Below are 18,787 nucleotides of genomic sequence, written 5' to 3'. Positions count from 1 at the left end.
ACATTTAAGTAAAAAGTGGAGACACTCTGATTAGAGCCACAGAAAACACGTCTTTAAGAACACAGAAAGCAAATGAATTTTCGTTGACGCTGTTGGAATTATCAACAGGTGACTCTGGCAAACAGGCGGACTGGATCATGGCCATCCGGGGAGTGATCCACTGGGTGGAAATCCTCTCCCCCACCACTCTCTCTCTCTCTCTCTCTGCCTCCTAAGTGAAATAAGTCAATAAAACTGTAATCATATCGCCTAAAAAATAATAGTGTGTTTTACTCCACAAATGATTTCATCTGTTAATTTCTCATGAATGAAATCCCAGAGCAGCTGAACATGGTCCACATCATGGATTCTGATGTCTGCCTAAAATGCGTTACAGAAATGTCCCATAGCTGGTACTTCAGTGTTTAGCGGCGGGGGTTTGGATCTGGGTAGGCTATAAACAGCATTGCAAGGGCGCCTTTCCCACACTTCTCACTTGGCTTCCTCAGAGCTGGCCGGGGACACAAGTCCCCCAGATCCCCAGCAACCTCTTCATGGAGCACCTGCCACATTTTTATAGCAGAGAAGCGAGAAGGCAAGGCAAGGAAGCCAGAGGCGTGCACAGCAGGTGTCTGTCCTGTTCTGGAACATTTCCCGGCTGCGGGGCCCCTCCCCAGCTGCGGGGCCCCTCCCCAGCCCCACGCCAGCTGCTTCTCTGGGGCGGGGCCTCGTTACCAGCTCATTCCTCTCGTCTGCCAGCAGGGTATTTCTGTCTTCTAGCTTCCGTATCACCGAATTCAGTTCAGCAATTTTTAGCTGAAATCGCCTCATATCTCGTTCATCCATATGTTGATCCTAAAAAAAGAAAGAGTTAAGACAAAAAATCCTTTAAAGAAGCTGAAGTGATTCAAAGCACTTTATGGAGACTTCTAGAAAACCCATGCAATAATATAAAAGGTAAGCTCCCTATTCAAAGATGGGTAAACCCTGGGTCTGCCACTCACTTGGCCAGGAGACACTGCTGAAGACACTGTCATCTCACAGGTACCTGAGATACTGAACTGCTGGGACCTCACCATCCAGCCCTGCCCAGCCCTGCATCCCTCCCACTCCACCTGCTGTTGCTCAAGGGTAGACACTCAGCAAGGAAGGGCCAGTGCCTGGCAAAGTGGCCAGCACACAGCTCCTGCAACAGCCCCCCGGTGGTAAAACAATGAGTTAATAAATGAATGAAGGGGGGGGCCTGGCAGCGTGGCCTAGCGGCTGGGGTTCTCGCCCTGAACGTGCCAGGATCCCATATGGGCGCTGGTTCTAATCCCAGCAACTTCATTTCCCATCCAGCTCCCTGCTTGTGGCCTGGGAGGGCGGTCGAGGACGGCCCAGAGCTTTGGGATCCTGCACCCGTGTGGGAGACCCGGGGGAGGTTCCTGGATCCTGGCTTCGGATCAGCATAGCATCGGTTGTTGCACTCACTTGGGGAGTGAATCATCAGACGGAGGGTCTTCCTCTCTGTCTCTCTTCCTCTCTGTATATCTGACTTTCCAATGAATAAATAAATCTTTAAAAAAAAAATAAATGAATGAATGGTGCTTCAACCTCCTGTAGGCCTTGAGTAGCAAACTGTGGCCTCAACTCCCTTGCACTTGCTTTTGCCCCCGGCTAAGTTCCTCCCTGCCCACAGGCCTCTGGCTTGAAGGCACTCCCTGCCTGGTCCCAGAGCCCCCCGCATGGTCCGAGGCTACAGCAGGTGAAGGCACTCAGCTCTGGCACCGGCTTGGCACACCGGGAGTGGCCAACTCCAGAAGGAAAGAAAGAGGGACTGATGGGGTGGAGGGAAGGCGGGGCCAGCAGACCAGTGGGACCAGGAGCAAGCTGAAAGGGGTGCCCTTACCTGGCTGCCCATGAGCTCCGCCATGTCCCCAATGCCAGGTGGGAGTTCTCTCTTGGGGCTGCTATGATGCCGCTCGGCCTCTTTGACCTGGACCAGCTGCTCATCCAGGGCCTCCTTCTGCAGGAGCAGCCTCTGCGTCTGGCCCGTCTGCACACCAAGTTCCTTCTCCAGGGCCAAGATGACACGGTCCTTCCCTTTGATCTCGTCCATCTGGAGGAGAGAGGGGGAGCATGGGCAAGAGGGCACTCACGGCCCGGGCAGAGGGATGGCTCCCACCCCTGGGGCTTGAGTCACAGGGAAGGTGCAACCAGGAGCCGGAGTGGCCAGGCGTACAGCCGCGGGAGGACACACTGTTCCCCGTGCACAGGGATAGGGCTGTGGGTTCAAGGATTTGCAGACACCAGCTCGACCTGTGTGTGTCCCTTCCAACTCAGGGACAATTCAAGAAGACTGACCACCCAGTGTCCCAGTCCTTCCCTGCTTCCTCTGCAGCACAGGCTGCTCCCGCACCTCCAGGCCCCTACTCAATCACCACAAGCCCCTCCCATTCCCAAACAGCCCTGGCTGTGGCTGTCGGTGCCCTCCTGCCCTGCAGCAACTGGACGACAGTCTGTCCTCCCATCCCAACTAGTGCCCAGCGGCTGACTGTGGTCCGGGTGACAGCGCACTGAGTCTGTGGTAAAGGAACGCTGCTTCTGTTTGCTGTGGCCACAGCAGCTGTGCAGGTCAGCGTCCGGGGAAGAACCTCTGCAGACATCACCAAGCCAAGGATTCTGAAATAAGTCCACCCTGGGTTAACCCAATGACAGCTTTTATAGGAAGAGGAGAGGCCAGATAGATGAAGAGGAGGCTGTGGGAAGGCAGTAGAGACTGGAGGGATGCAACGCAAACCAGGGAAGGCGTGGAGACAGCAGAAGTTTGAAGAGGCTGCACGGCTACTCCCCGGAGCCTCGGGACAGGTGTGGCAGGGCTGCCACTTCATTCGGGGCTCCTGGCCTCCACAACATCAAAGGAATAAAACCCTGGTTTCCGGGACCTGCTTCCACACGGAGAGATTTCTCCTCCCACGGTGAGTACACCATGAGGAAATCCTGGGATGGAATTAGGCCTCTAGCCCCGCCCTGCAACCACCACCTGTGGCGGCAGGAAACCAGGGGTTGGAGTTGGACCTTGGCGGCCCCGGTGACAGCAGCTCTCTGCAGTGGTGGCGACCGGCTTGCTGAGAGTACCCAGGCTAGGGGTTGGAGTTGGACCTCGGCGGCCCTGGTGATCTGCAGTGGTGGCGACCGGCTTGCTGAGAGTACCCAGGCTAGGTCGGACCCAATGCCCGGGACTTGGCCCATGGGCACCATCGTCACACAGTGATCAAGTCCTAGGCTTTGGGCAGCCAGTGTGCTCTTGGGTGCCAGGCTCTGCCTGCTGGTCACCCGGCGTGTCTAGGGTGTTTAGGGTATGTAATTGCTGCCTAAGGACATCCAGGGATAAGGCTAGAGTTAGTGCACATGAGAGGTGAGTTCTGTGTGATTCCTAGCGATGGGGTCACGGAAGTTGCTTGCAAGCATGGGGACTGAGATCTGAGGGTTTGGAGGGGAGAGTCCAGAAGTTCTACTTAGGCCAGATTGATTCATCAAGTCACATGGGAATCCTCAGATGGGCTGTTAGTGTAGAGCATCACTGACTGCCACACAGGGCTGGTTGGGTTGCACTAGGCTTCAATGCCCATTGACATGTGTGAGAGCTAAATGGGATGTGGGACAGACTGAACAAGTCAGCAGTACATACTGGCAAGCACTGGAACTAGGGTAGGGGCAGGACTGGTGGGGGTTATAAGGAGTCACCCCGGCTAGGTTGCAGCTCCCTCTGGTTTGCGTGAGGGCCTGATATGAAGTGGGCAGGATTGAGTTGGACTGCAACAACCATTGGTTCACGAGGAAGACAGGGCTGGAAACAGAACTGGCCCAGAAATTGCAACCACCAGCATGTGCATAAGCTGATTGGGGCGACGGTCTGTACCGGATCCTGTACTGGGAAGCACACACAAGAATCAGGTCTGGGATCACCTCAGATGAAGTTTCTCTGGGGATCCCTCCAACTGAGCTGCCGGTCTCAGAACTCCAACCATGAAGAGACTGTCAGTCAGGGGATTCTGAAGAGATTTCATCGTGCTTGGAGCGGCAAGATTGACAGCAATTCAGAACTATTGAACTATCAAAACTGCATGAGCAGGACCCTCGGAGCATGCCCAACCTCGGGGACCTGGGATGGGTGGGGGGCTGGGTAGGGCTTCTCCCTTTATCTCTTCTCTTACCCCAGATACAGAAATAATAATAATAATAATAATAATAATAATAATAATAATAATATTGTGGAAACAATGGTCTTACCCACTTTCCTGTAGTCCTTGACCCTTTGTGCCTTAATCAGCTATGTAAAGATTACCAAAATAAAAATTTAAAAAAAAAGCCTGGCCACAGGGCCAGCATTGTGGCATATCATGTCAAGATACCACTTGCAACATTGGCATTCCCACGTGTACTCAGATTAAAGTCCTGGCTGTTCCACTTTGATCCAGCTCCCTGGTAATGCATGTGGGAAAGCAGAGGAGGACGGCCCAAGTGCTTGGGCTGTACCCGGGAGGGAGAGCCAGAGGAAGCTGCTGGCTTCAGACTGGCTCAGCTCCAGCCACTGCAGCCATTTGGAGAGTGAATCTACAGATGGAAGATCTTTCTCCCCATCTCTATAAACTGCCTTTCAACTAAATAACATCTTGTAAAAAAATTAATATAAAAAAGGGCCAGATTCACACAGCTTCTAGCACACACTTTCCTTCTGCTGACCTCACACATGGCTCCCAGGCTGGGCTCTCAGCTCTCCTGAGCCCCCCATGAGACTCCACTCCCCCGCCCTCAGGACCAGGATGAAATACAGACTCGCCCTGAAGTCTCCTGTGTCTTCACCAAGTGCAGGCTGCACCCCTCTCCTTCCTGTGGCTACCTTCCCTCCTCCGCAGTCAGCATGCAGAGTAAGGGGTGGAACTAACACCACTCAAGGTCCCAAGGCGTCCCCTGTCGGCTCACACCACCCACACAGCCTGCCCTCCGGCAGTAACTGGTTTGGGGCTGGATGCATGGTCTAATCAGAGCCAACGATATGCAGAGGGCATCTCTGAGCGGGCTCTGGCCCAGCAGTGCACCTGACCAGCCCAATGTGGCAGCCCAGTGTGACACCTGACCCTAACCCAAAGAACCTGGGCGACATCATGAGTGGCCCTGGTGCTGTGGCTGCAGCCAATCCCACAACTGGACACCAGGCGGAGCTGACACTCTTCTGGCCGAAGCTTCCCTGAGGGGGGATTTCTATTACATGCAACTAAAAAGAACCCACTAACACAGAGAGAAAGACCAACGAGCTTATGATGCCTTTCATGTCGCGTGCATGCCAGTGGGAGCGAGGGTACACTGTGCCACCAGTCCAAAAGACCCCATCCCACACGAGGCTGGACAGGTGAATGTGCTCACACTCCATCTAGCAACAGAGCCACCACAAACACAGGTGGCCGCTGCAAACCCGCAGGGTCCCCTATCCCACGGGACCAGGATCCGGTCACTTCTCAGTGGTCAGACCACCAGCACCTGTGTGTCAGCGGAGACCACAGCCCGGCGCATTGCCACCGTGAATAACCTTGTGGACTCCACTTCACTGTAAAGTGTGGGGGCTCAAGGGCTGATGCAGCAGCCACTCACCCAACACCCATGCTGACCCCACCTGTGATGAAGTGACCCCCCTAAATGCCGTATCTTCCCAGAGAGTCACCTCACTTGGGAACAGGGGCTCAGTATGAGATGAGGGCACACCAGGCTGAGGTGAGCAAGCATGAGGTGCTTGGTACAAACCAGGAGCTGCAGGGACCACAGGCAGGAAGAACTCCGTTTCCGGCTCACCTCACGGGCAGGTGCAACACAGGGAACAGCTTCTGGCCCAGGAGGCAAGAGCACAAGCTCACAGAACTTCCGAGAAGCAAAGTGCTATGAAATCAACCCCCCACCCCCTCCACACATACCCTTCTTTCCCTGCCTCTCACGACCAAGGGACAAGGAAGTGATGGCTGGCACCCGCGGGGACGAGGAGGTATGAGGCAGGAGCTGGCAGACATTTAAGGTGCTCAAAGCTCTGCCACCCTCCAGGCTAGTAAGAGAAACTGTGACAGCCCCTGCGGACTTGGGGGTGTCTTCCACAACACACAGGCAGGCCTTACTCCTCAACAGGAGGAACGAACAGTTGTCGGCCCTGCTGACTGTAACTGCCCCGGAGGCACAGTGACGAGCGGGTGAAGACCTGGAATGCTAGCTCTCACGTGCCCCAGCAGCCAGGACAGGAAACAGCTGGCCTTCTGCCATGGCAGCAGCACAGGCGACAGCTCTGCCGCAGGGGTAACACACGCCCAACAGGGTGATGGGAGCAAGTGCATTGTTCTTCCCACCCCTTCTCCTAAGTGGGCCGGGCACTCCAAGAGGACATGGCACACACCTGGAGATCACGGGCAGCAGGATGGAAACAGGTGCTACGTTGCTCAATTCCTGGCACATAACATTCATTTGAGAGAGGGCGGAACAGACAGCTCCCACGTGCCGGCTCCCTCCCTCCCCATAGGCTTACACAGCCAGGGTGGGGCCAGGCCCAAGCCAGGAGCTGGGCACTCCATCTGGACCTCCCCTGAAGGCGGCAGGGACCCAAACACTCGGACCACCTGCTCCTCCCAGGACCCACACCAGCAGGAGGTAGACAGGAGGAGCCGCACCCAGGAATCCAAAGCGCCCACGCTGACATGGGATGCAGATTCTTAGCTGGCGCCTCTCCTCACTAGCTACGCGCCTGATTGCCCGCAGCGCCCAAATTAACCTCAAGCACCCTCCTGTGTAGGTAGGCACATGGGGAGGTTTTCCTTGGTTCACCTCGTTAAAATGCAATATTTTTTCAAGACTTATTTTATTTATTTGAGAGGCACAGATGTACTATAGGTGCGGGAAGGAGGGAGCTTCCATCCGCTGCTTGACTCCCAGATGGATGCAGCGGCGGGGCTGGGCCAGGCTGAGGTCAAGAGCTTCATCCAAGTCTCCACATGGGGGCAGTCTTCATTAGCAGGGACCTGGATTGGAAGTGGAGCACTGAGGACTTGAACCAGCACCCAGGTGAGATGCCAGTACCACAAAAGACAGCTTAAACCAGTACACTGCGATGTCAACCCCGAAACAGAATTTTTCTCCTGAAAAAGAGGAACACGTTCTACAAGTGTCCTGCACGTAGCAGTTGGGGCGTGACTAAGCTGTTTGTGAGACTCGGCGACAGGGAGTAACTGGCCCAGAGTCACAGGGCCAACAGCTGGTGAGTCCAGAATCAAGGCCGACAGACGTTCCCCCCGAGCAAAGGCACGCCGTCAGCCATGTCAGCACACACACAGACGGGCCCTGCCCGCACACTGGAAACAAACGGGCTGGAGAACGCCACTGAGAACTCGGCACTGGTCGAGGTCGGAAACCTCAAACCCTCGAAACCACACGTCTCCTCTGCCAGTCTTGGCATTGGACTAGCAAAACGTGCACTGGATCTAGCGCTGACCGGTGACCGAGTGCCAGAGCAAGACAGCGGCACAGCGCAGGTGTTCGGCACAGTTAAGGAACTACTTGGACGCCGTGCTGCGGTGCCTGGGTCCCACTTCTGCTCTCCCTTCCCATTCCGGCTTCCTGCGCACAGGCACCCTGCGGGCAGCACGTGGCGGCTGGAGTTCTTGGGTCTCTGCCACCCACGTGGGAGACCCAGATGGAGTTTTCAGCTCCTGGTTTCACCCGGCCCAGCCCTGCCTGTTGCAGGCACCCAGGGAATGAATCGGCACATGGGGGCTCTGTCCTTCAATACTGCAGATAAATCAGAATTGCAGAGCCAGCACTGTGGCAAGCTGCCGGCATGAGAGCGCTGGCTGGAGTCCCAGCTTTCTCTACTCTGCTTCTGATCCAGCCTCCTGAGAGCATGCCTGGGAAAGCAGCAAAAGAGGCCCCGCCACGGGCCCCCGCCGTGCATGAGACACCACCCGGAGTTCTTCCCTGGCTGCTGCAGCCCTCTGGGGAGTGAACCAGCAGGTGAGGTCTCTCTGTGCCTCCCCTTCCATCACTCTGCCTTTCATATAAATAGCACAACTTTAAAAATTAAAAATAATAATAATAAGGGCCCGGCGTGGTGGCCTAGCGGCTAAAGCCCTCGACTTCAATGTGCTAGGATCCCATATGGGCACCAGTTCTAATCCTGGCACCCACTTCCCATCCAGCTCCCTGCTTGTGGCCCGGGAAAGCAGTCAAACACGGCCCAAAACCTTGGGACCCTGCACCCGTGTGGGAGACCCGGAGGAAGTTCCTGGCTCCTGGCTTCGGATTAGTGCAACACCAGCCATTGCAGTCACTTGGGGAGTGAATCATTGGACGGAAGTGAATCATTGTTCCTCTCTGTCTCTCCTAAATAAATTTTTAAAAAAATAAAACAGAAAAAAAATGGACACTGAGTCTCTGCTGACAACAGGAGGCAGGTTGAGGGAACAGCAAGTAGCCGACAGGAGCTCAGCAGCCCAAGAGGGGCCCTGACACCTGGCCTGAGGGCGACCACCTCAGGCCCCTCTGCCTCTGGGTCCTTGACCCGCCCCCACCCCTGCACCTTGGTTTCTCTTTCAACAGCAGCACTTTTTATAAAATCAGGTATACTCCCTTGTTGCTAAAAGGATAAAAAAAAGTCATCAGGAAATGAACAGTACAGCAAAGACAGAAACTAAAGACAGAACCCACCATAGCGGCTCCTGCCACCCTGGCCACCTGCCGTTTCCATCTCACCAGAGCTGGGGGAAGTGACGCTCCTTGCAGCCAGGCTGTCCACCCACCGAGCCTGGCAGTGCCACAACTCAGGGACGGCATAGGGAGGAGGCCCAGATCCCACTGTGCTCAAAGCCGGGCACCCTCGGTTGGCAGTTATCTGAGTCGGCTGGTTTCCTTACTTAACATCCTTGCTATGGGTATGTGTCCAGCCACGCCAGGGATCCAGGAGGAGGCTCTGGTCACTGTCCCACTCGCCTCCCTGGAAGCTCTCGCATTAGGGGGACTGCGCCATCCCTATCTCGAGGGACCAGTGCAAGTGAGGCCTGGGAACTGCACGTCACTATCAGGCATCCCCTCTGACGATGCCACCGAGTCTAGGTGGGGCACAAGAAGAGTAGAAAGCCATCTGACGCCTGTGACAAATGCTCTCTCCCAACCCAGCCTTCATCAGTTATAACGGTGACAATGGCTTCTTCCTCTCCCAACACTTCTGTCTCGTTCTTCTATGATCCACAATATACACAGAAGACAACAGGGCGTGCATGTGGCGTCCTTCAAACTCAACTCTTCCAGGAATTAATTTTCCTTTTAACTTTTGCTGTTCCCCTTGAAGTATTACATGGCTCCATAGAGAATTCTGATACATGCTGTCTCCACTCTTCAGGACACCACTGCCACACCGAGTCCCGCAGCAGAAACAAGTCCACTCACGGCATGAGTCTGGGTGTGACCCCGGCCACCAAAGGTTCAAGCTTAACACAGACACGGCTCAGACAGGCACCAGTTTGGCTGCATGCCAGGGACTGCTGCTGGTACCCACACTTGATGCAGCCATTGCCAGGGTCCACACGCTCCCAGTATCTAGGAATTCATGCCCACACCTCATTCACCACAGCCCCCGGGGAAATCCACCTCCCTGCTCCGGGCACCACAAATAAAGCCTCCTTGTCTCGGGCGTGAGGCAGGCTCTCTGCTGACCTTGCCGGCCTGTGCTCTGCGTCCAGCCCCTGAGATGACCCGTGTCCCTGCGTGTACACGGACCTAACTCTTCACACCTGACAATTAACCGACTGCACACGCGTGATCCATCCCCCAGCTGGGCTGCCGGTGCACACACCTGTTCCACCTGCACACTTCAAAGAAAGCCACTCTACTTGAAGTGTCTTTGGATCCAGTCTAACAATACCTTTTAGTTTATTCACATTTCGTTTATTCACATCTCTTCTTAATCCTTCTTTTAAATGCTTTAAAGATTTCTTTCTTTATTTATTTGGAAAGCTGACTCGGAGAGAAGGAGAAACAGAGAGACCTTCTATCCACTGGTGCACTCCACAAATAGATGCAGTGGTTGGAGCTGGGCTCATCCAAAGCCAGGAATTTCTTCCAAGTCTCCCATGTGGGCACACAGGCTTAAGAATTTGAATCATCATTCACTGCTTCCCCAAGCCATAAGCAAGGAACTTGGCAGTAAGTGCAGCAGCCAGGAATTAAACCAGTGCCCAGATGGGATGCCAGGGCCACAGGTGGAGGCTGGCACCAGCCCCAGTCCATTTATGTTTAATGGAACTATTGTGAGGATCGTCAAATTCTGCCCGTCTATCATCTCTCTCATTAAAAAAAAATTTTTTTTTTGAAAGCCCAAGTTACAGAAAGAGAGGGAGAGATAAGAGAACAACAATCTTCCACCCGCTGGTTCACTCCCCAGACACAACAGCCAGAGCTGAGGGGATCTGAACCCAGGAGCCAGAAGCTTCTTCTGTGTCTCCCACACAGGTGCAGGTCCCAAGGACTTGGGCCATCCTCTGCTCCTTCCCCAGGCACATTAACAAGGAGCTGGACCGGAAGTGGAGCTGCCAGGACTCAAACCAGCACCCTGTGCGATGCCAGCACTGCAGGCAGAGGCTGAGGCTAATGCGCCAATGTGTCGGCCCTACCTTTTCCACAGGTCCCATCTGCTCTTTCTCCCTTGCCCCTGGTTTCCTACCCTCTTCAGTACACACAGGATTTTTAGCATACAGTCTTATTTCCCCCAGAAGCTTTTTAGCTGTGCCTCTGTGCTGCTTTTCAGTCCTTGGTTTCTCTGTCTCCTAGAATCAGTAGCATCAGGTACCACACAGCTCCAAGTGAGGACGTGGACTGTTCCATCAGCAGGCCACCCTCACCTAACAAACCAGTACCAGTGTCATTGCTTCAACGGTCACATGTGCTTTCAAGAAGCTAACAGGGCTTGCCTTCACATCCTGCCTATGTCTGACATCCTGCCTCCCTTCGTTGGGGCGTTTTCCACCTGTCCGGCTTCCCTTCTCAGGTACTGTCTTTAGCACTTCAAGGAGCACAGGCTCCCGTGGCACTTCGGCTTGGCTGCCATGCACATGTGAATGTCTTCATTTCACCCCTACCTTTTAGAGACTGCTTTTGCTGGATGTGGAATCCCAAGCTGACAGAGGCTTTAGTTTTGTAGCACTCCAATGACATGGGATAACCGGGCAAGTTCCAGTGACTCCAATGATGGGGTAATGGGGCAAGTTCCGGTGACTCCAATGACATGGGGACACAGGGCAAGTTCCAGTGACTCCATTGACATGGGGTAACGAGGCAAGTTCCGGCAACTCCAATGACACGGGGTCACGGGGCAAGTTCCAGTGACTCCAATGACACGGGGTCACGGGGCAAGTTCCAGTGATTCCAATGACATGGGGACACGGGGCAAGTTCCGGTGACTCCAATGACATGGGGACACGGGGCAAGTTCCAGTGACTCCAATGACACGGGGACACGGGGCAAGTTCCGGTGACTCCAATGACACGGGGACACGGGGCAAGTTCCAGTGATTCCAATGACATGGGGACACGGGGCAAGTTCCAGTGACTCCAATGACACGGGGTAATGGGGCAAGTTCCGGTGACTCCAACGACATGGGGACACGGAGCAAGTTCCGGTGACTTCACTCGTGTCATCTCAGCCTTCTTCAGGGGCCGTCCAGTGACGGTGGGCCAGTGCGGCACTGCGGGCCAGTCTTCCTCTTACACACATGAGCTCCTTCTTAATGTAAATAAAGGTTCACATATACACTTTCATAAATACTGCTTTAATTTCCTAGACTTCCCATTTCTCTCATTTTTAGGTATAAGCGCTGTATCATTAAGTCTACCAATTTTCAGTGAATTTGCCAAGTGATGCAATCATGTTTAGAATCTGTTCTAGACTGTTTTCGTCACCACCAGTAAGATCCCTCACACCATTTGCAGCTAACCCCCACTCAACACCGAGAAAGGCCTGATTTTCTGAACCCACAGATTTAACTACTCTTATATATATGGGATTCTAGAATATATGGCTCTTTTTCCCAAAGATTTATTCATTAAAAGGCAGAGAAAGAGCTCCTCAAATGACTACAGTGCGCCCCAGCAGTACCTTCGCCCTCTGTGGTACTATGTCCGCCCTGCGCCTTTCCTGCAGTGTATCCCGGTCCCTGGCCTGCTCGCCACCTGCTTCACATCCTTACACGGGCCTTCAGTTTCCTTCCAGCAGCTTTAACGCTTCCCTTTTTACTAAGACTTCATCTCAGCAGATGGCCTGGTGGGGGCGGGGTCAACATTCCACCAACTGTCGTGGTCTGTTTTGTTGTTTTAATTTGGTTTTGTTTAGAAAATCTGCTTGCCAAAGTTCACAAGTCTGCCTGCGGGCGGGGGGGTCAGGAGGTGGGGGAGGTGGCATGATGGCTCCCTGCTTGTGACCTGGGAAAGCAGGACAGCACGGCCCAAAGCCTTGAGACTCTGCACCTAGGAGACCCGGAAGAAGCTTCTGGTTCCTGGCTTCGGGCTGGCTAGGTCTCGACCATTGTGGCCACTTGGGGAGTGAATCAGCAGATGGAAGATCTTTCTCTCTATCCTCTCTAAACTCTGCCTTTGCAAGAAAAACAAATAAATCTTAAGGAAAAAAAAAGTCTGCGAGGATTTTTGGTAGAGATCACATGGACCCAATCTATGACCAGATTCTGAGGAAACTGGTACTTCAGCGGACTCGCCACATCTACAAAAAAAAATCTCGCCATTTTAATTTTGATCTATTTTGAAAGGCAGAGACAGGGAGAGAGATGGAAATCTACAACCTTCTCATCCACTCCCCAGGCGCCCCCGTCCCTGGCTGAAGCCGAGCCAGACGCCCAGAGCAGGCCCCCACGTGGGCGACACAGACCTGCTCACCAGCCACCAGCAGCATGCCAGAAAGGCATCTCCATACGGGACACGCGTCCCAAGCCGTGTCTCCACCACTGTGCCAAGTGCCTGCCCCTTTTTAACTTTTCCTGGTGGGGTTTTGAAGTTTTCAGTGTACAATCTCATATAATTTTCACTAGGTTTATTTCTAGGCATTTGAATTATGTGTGTGTTCCACTGCAGACAGTAATTTTCAATTCTCCACTTCTGCAGTTACTGACTGCACATAGACACAACCACTACATTTGCGTATTTACCTGTCCTAGACAGATAAACTCAAGCAGTAATTTTGATGGTCTGTAATATCTTATTGTTTGGGTGGGGAGGCACAGTTATCAAAAGGTGAGTCCTTGAAGTGGGGCGGACGTGAGCGGGCCAAGCCCTCTGAACAGGTTAGCGGCCTTCTGCCCGCCTTCCATCCCTTCCTCACGAGACACTGAACCTGCTGGCTCCTTGATTTTGAACATTCCGGCCTCCCGAAATAAAGTAAAAACATCTGTAATTAAGGCACTGGCGTTCTGCTAAAGCAACGGGGACAGACCAAGACGAGTCTCACCTGTAGCATCTCAACTGACAAGCTTCCCTTTCTTCCCAATCTTCATAATTCTTACTTCTGTTATGTTTGGCATCCTCTCCAGTGCTGCGCTGAACAGGAGCGGTGGCAGCAGTTGGTCTGTTTTAGCCTTGAGCTTGTGTGGATACACCCAATACCTTATCATCACGAACACTGTAGAGGCAGGCATTTCAAAAATTATCATCACAGGGGATCTTCCATCCAAATGCCCACACAGGCTCGGACAGGGCCAGCCCAAAGCCAAGGCCTGGAATACACCCTCGGTATCCCACGTGGGTGGCAGGGGCTCAAAAGCTTGAGCCATCTTCTGCTGCTTGTGCCAGGTGCGCAGCTGCGGGAAGCTGGATCAGCAGTGGAAGAGCCGGGACTTGAACCAGCTGTCCTGATTTGGAAAGCAGGTATCCCAAGCTGTGGCTTAACTGTTGCACCAAATACACGCAATGATGGGATTTAGAAAACAGAGCCAAGCATGTGAAAGGCAGACCCAGACAGGCGGGAGTCTGCCACCTGCTGGTGAACCTCTCAAATGCCCCATCAGCTGGGGCTGAGGCAGGCAGGCACTCACGCCAGGGAGCCCGCAGTAACAGGCAGACCAGCTCCAGCACCCTCGGGGCTAGGTTCACAAGAAATCCTCAAGTTTCTTTTTACTTCTTCGTTGTACACCAGCGTGGGTCGCAGAAGCAGGCTTCATCCGCGAGTCAGCACATGGACTCTGCGAGTCTGGCCAGGTTTTATTTCCTCCTCAGACACGTGGAGGAATTCACTGGGGAAGCCCCACGTCCCTGTGTCAGGTCACAAGAGCCGTGCTTGCAGGAGCGTGGGCGGAGGCGAGACGGAAGGGGGGCATGCACGGCCACGGTTTCACTCAAGTTCACTGCACTTGCTCTTCTTCATTCAAGTGTGTTTCCATCACTTGCTGATGAAAGTGTGCTCATCCCAGCTACAACTGTGGATCATTCTACTGCTCCTTGTGGTGGCTTCTTAAGATTTATTTATTTCTTTGAAAAACAGAAAGCCTAGAACTCCATCTGGGTTTCCCGCGTGGGCAGCAAGGGGCCCAAGCACCCAAGTCACCCCCTGCAGCTTTGGAAGCGAAGCAGCCAGGACTCAGACCTGTGCTCTGCTATGGGATGCCAGCCCTGCAGGCGGCAGCTTAGCTCTCTGTGCCACAAACCCCTCTATTTGCAGTTTGAGTAACTTTTCCTTTCCCACAGTCCTGTTGCACTGGATCGTGAACGTCACCATCCCCCGAGTGCTGCCTTCTGCCTCAGAGTCTGAGACACTGAAAGAGCCAAACAGCTCCATTTCCGGTTGGTGGGCGTGCAGTGTCTCTCGCCCCACATCCCCACCATTTGTGCCCGTAACTCGGATGTGACTCCGCTCAGCACTGTTGATGTCTCAGGGCCCGAGAACTGCAGCTTGGTGCGCCTCTTACCTCCTGCACAACCCAGGTTCCCAGTCGGACAGGGGTCTGAGAACAGACCAGCCATGCCTCTGCTGCAGGCCAGCGCAGGCTGGCAAGGCCGAGGGAGCGGTCCTTCTGCCCTTGCGCCCAGGCTGCTTGGTCATCCCCCCAGCACCAATAAGCAAACCGCCCCAGTCAGGACCCTGCGTGCCAAGCCCAAGAGACATGGGAGCCAGCCGTCTCAACCTCAAAGCCATGGAGCCCCAGAGCCATGGGAGGGAGGGGCAGCGGCTGGCAGGCAGACTGGGAAGGGCTCCCGGTCCTTCCCTCTGGGATTGGGGCCCAGTCAGACCTCACAGCGTCCCCAGCTCTCCAGTATCCTAAGCAGCACGCCTGCCTGCAGGCAGCACTTAACAGCCATGATGGCAGCCAGGTGGCTGCAGTGCCCAGCGGAGCACCTCTTACCTGGAGTCAGAACTCCACCTAACACGCTTAACCTAACCGTGGTTAGCAGATGAACCTGTGAGCGCCCAGATTCTGGCTGCAACCCCAGCCTTTCCCTATTCACCTTTTTGCCAAAGAGGAAACTGCACTACAGGCCTGAGGGCTGCTCTGTCACAGACCACACACTACATGTGCACAACCCCATGGCCCCTGGGCCGACGGGAACATTCCCGCAGCAATCCCTGGAACGCAGCGGGTCCTGGAAACACCGCGCTCGCTGCCCGTGGGGGTGAGGTGCGGGAAGGGAGGGGCGCTGCGCTCAGGCCGGGCGAGGCTCCGGGCAAGAGCACGTACCAGCCTGCGGATGTCGCGCTCGCACTCGCGCTTGATGCGGTGCACCTCGTCCTGGTGCGCCTGGTAGGCGGCGCGCAGGTCGGCCGCCTTGGCCTTGTCGGCCTGCATGCAGTTGCTGAGCGCCTCCTCCGCCTGCTTGCGCGCCGACTTCAGCTCCAGGATCTCCTGCTGCAGCCGCTGGCGCTCGCTGTCAAAGGCCCTGCGCGCCTCATCGCGCGCCTCCGCCAGCAGCGCCGTCTTGACCTTGTCCGCCGCGCCATCGCGCAGCACGTTGAGCGTGGCCTGCAGCCGCTGCAGCTCGCCCTCCTTGATCTTGGCGGTGCGGGCCGCCTCCTGCTCGTGCTGCCGGATGAGCACCTCGCGCAGCGCCTGCAGCTCCTTGGTCTTCTCCTCGTGGAGCTTGGCCTTGAGCTCCGAGATGTAGGCCGTGTGCCGCCGCTGCTCCTGCTCGCGCTCCAGCTTGGCCTCCTGCAGCCGCTCCCGCAGCTTGCCCACCTGCAGCCAGAGCAGGGAGAAGCTGCAGTCAGGGGAGATGCCCAGGGCTGCCCCAAATTCTTGCTTCCTCCACAACACCTACCCCATCCTCTCCCACTGGGAAATGTTTCTGAGTTTCCCCCCAAGAGATTAAAAACAACAAAAACACCTGGAGATGCAGCACTGAGCCTCTCCGCCCACATGGGCAAGGCCAGTGTTAACAGGTGCAAAACCCACCAGGCAGAAACCATCTCTCACAGGGGCTGAAACCTTTTAAGCCAGAAACACATCTCCAGGGCCCCAGACATCTGTCTCCGGAGGTGGAAGGAGAAGGGACCACCACTGCTGGGCTGCAGACCCACCAGAACCTCTCCCAGCCTTAGGAAGCATGCAGCAGTGGCTCTGACACAGCTCCAGGACCTGCCTGAGCCAGGGGCACAGCCACGTGTGCCCAGGGACACCTTTCCCCAGAGCCTGTGCCCTGCAGGTGCCAGGCCACCAGTCCTGCCTGAGTCTGCCCATCTCATCAGCAAACAGTCTACACGTCATCAAATACACCAAGAGGGTATTTGTGTCAAACGCTCCCAAATGCTTTCTCCAACCCTTCCAACACGTGTTCCATCAGATCACTTGTCAGACAGTGACATCAGTCTCCAAAAAACTGCCACTAATCACCTCGTCCCCCGGGCTGTGCTGTTAGTGACACACGGACACCTGGGGGAAGGTGCAGCTGGGACAGTCAAGGTGGCCTTATCCGTGTGTCCCCAAGGCAAGGGGTTGGCCTGGGGGTTGGTGGGGTCCCTGAGGCTGGCTCCCTTTCCCACACCCCCACCTACACGTCTGCTGACCTCAAGGTCATGTGCAGGTACCCTAACTCCCAGGGCCTCAGAACTCGAGTCTGTTTGAAGCTGGGTCTTGAGAGATGTGACATAAGGTCAAAGCTATCCAGGCAGCCACGCTGAACTGGGTCGGGCTGAGAGCCCAGCCCACTCCCCACCTCAGGACTGGACTCACCCTGGGCAGCCCTGCTGCCACCCCTCACACAGCCTCCTCCCATGCTCCCGGTGCTGCAGCAAGGCCTGCAGGCCACTCTCAGGGACTTGGGTGTGGCCCCCCCCGACCTTGTCAGACACCCCAATTGCTGCATCCAACCCCTGGGCAAATCCAAATCTCCTCCCATTCCCATGCTCAACAGAGAGGCTCCTCTGCACTCACAGAGGCCTTGGCTGGCTCTTCCCTCAAACCCACCCAGGCCGGGCCAGCCAGGCGGCAGCCAGGACCATGGCAGTGATTGGGCACTAGACACGTGCCGTGCCCATCATGTGGGATCTTTAAGACCACCTTGAGCTGGGCAGCTGTGGTTATGCCCAGTGTGAACTGACAACACAGAGGTTCAGAGACTGGAAGCCCCTGGCCCACATTCATGAGGCCATCTGGGGGCCAGCTGAGGGTCGAAGCCAGGACCCTGTGGGTCAAAGACCTGGATCCCCTCTGCCCTGCACTGTGACAGGCTGGGCATGGTGGCTGGGGTCCCAACAGCATATGCTGGCACCCAAGCCGGGCACTATCCTGCAGGCCGACCCGCTCGTGGCACAGAGCCAGGCCCTCCCAGGCCTGTTGTACCAAGTTCTGAGCACAGCTTCACCAGAAAGCACTGTTAGGATACCAACTGCAGGTTAGGGAGATTTCTGCGTGGGAGTGAGTAGCTTGACCAGGGTCATGGCCAGCAGGCGGCAGGGAGATTTACAACCAGCAGTCTGCACTCACTGCAGACATCACCACCATCGTCCAGGAGGGCGAGCTGAAAGCAGGCAGACATGGTGCCATCCCCTCACACACACATGCCCAGGCCAACGCTGTCCTGAGGGGCCCTGGCCCTGTCCTCGATAAAGACCAGAGGCCCACAGGGGCCCCTTGCCGCCCACCTTGCTCTTCTCCTGCTGGAACTCGATTTGAATGCTGGTCAGCTTCGCCCGCAGCTCCTCGTTGGCCATTTGCACAGCATCCGTCTCCATCTCGGGCTTCTCGCCCTTGCTCCGCCCCTTCTTCGACATGCTTCCTCTGGGGCCCGGATGGAGAGAACCTGAGGCTCACACCAGCCCACCGGCAGGCGTGGCTGCCAGCGTCACTGTGCTAACCAGTCGCACGGGGCTCAGCACATCCTCCAGGTAAACCACCATCACTTGGGATCCTGGAGACAGGAGTGAAACCAAATTAGCAGAGTGAGAGGCAGGCCCGGCACACCCTAACCAGGGCACCTATGGGCCAGCACCTGCCACTCAAGGCACTGGCTAGCGCTTCTCACATGTGAGCCACAACCCCTTGGCAAGTTCTGCACACCTCCACCAGATTTGCACTTTTAACAAGTTTCACATGATGCTTCCAGGGGACCACAACTTCCTCAAGATGAGATAACCCCACAGACCCAGGCCTGCACATTCCCATTCCCAAGTAACCTGGGGGGGAGGGGAGTGTGGGGGTGTGGGGTGTGTGTGTGTGTGTGTGTGTGTGTGTGTGTGTGTGTACCTGCCTATGTCTGGGCCTCCCAGTCACCTGCCTATGTCTGCAGCCTCTCTGAGTCTGGGCCCAGGCATT

General features: G+C 55.3%; 1 protein-coding gene across 5 annotated transcripts in view; it reads right to left on the bottom strand.

Moving 5' to 3' along the window:
- The window catches only part of JAKMIP1 (janus kinase and microtubule interacting protein 1), a 50,584-nt gene extending 32,198 nt beyond the window's left edge, over positions 1-18,386 (bottom strand). For 2 of the 5 annotated variants that reach the window (XM_040965831.1, XM_040965832.1), the window contains exons 1-4: positions 18,118-18,246; positions 15,719-16,213; positions 1,892-2,080; positions 715-834 (exon numbers count right to left, since the gene is read on the bottom strand). In XM_040965831.1, coding sequence (XP_040821765.1) covers positions 715-834; positions 1,892-2,080; positions 15,719-16,213; positions 18,118-18,246 — 933 coding nt within the window. Of the gene's footprint in view, positions 1-714; positions 835-1,870; positions 2,081-15,718; positions 16,214-18,117 lie in introns of all 5 variants that reach the window. The other 3 variants (XM_040965830.1, XM_040965829.1, XM_040965833.1) reach the window with 3 other exon arrangements.
- Between the last annotated feature and the right edge of the window lie 401 nt (positions 18,387-18,787).

Source organism: Ochotona curzoniae, unplaced genomic scaffold (genome assembly GCF_017591425.1).
Source record: "Ochotona curzoniae isolate NIBS_2020 unplaced genomic scaffold, NIBS_Ocur_1.0 scaffold_4505, whole genome shotgun sequence".
In the NCBI taxonomy this organism is placed as follows: domain Eukaryota; kingdom Metazoa; phylum Chordata; class Mammalia; order Lagomorpha; family Ochotonidae; genus Ochotona; species Ochotona curzoniae.
Note: the sequence above shows the minus strand (reverse complement) of the source record. Positions and strands in the feature narration are given on the sequence as shown.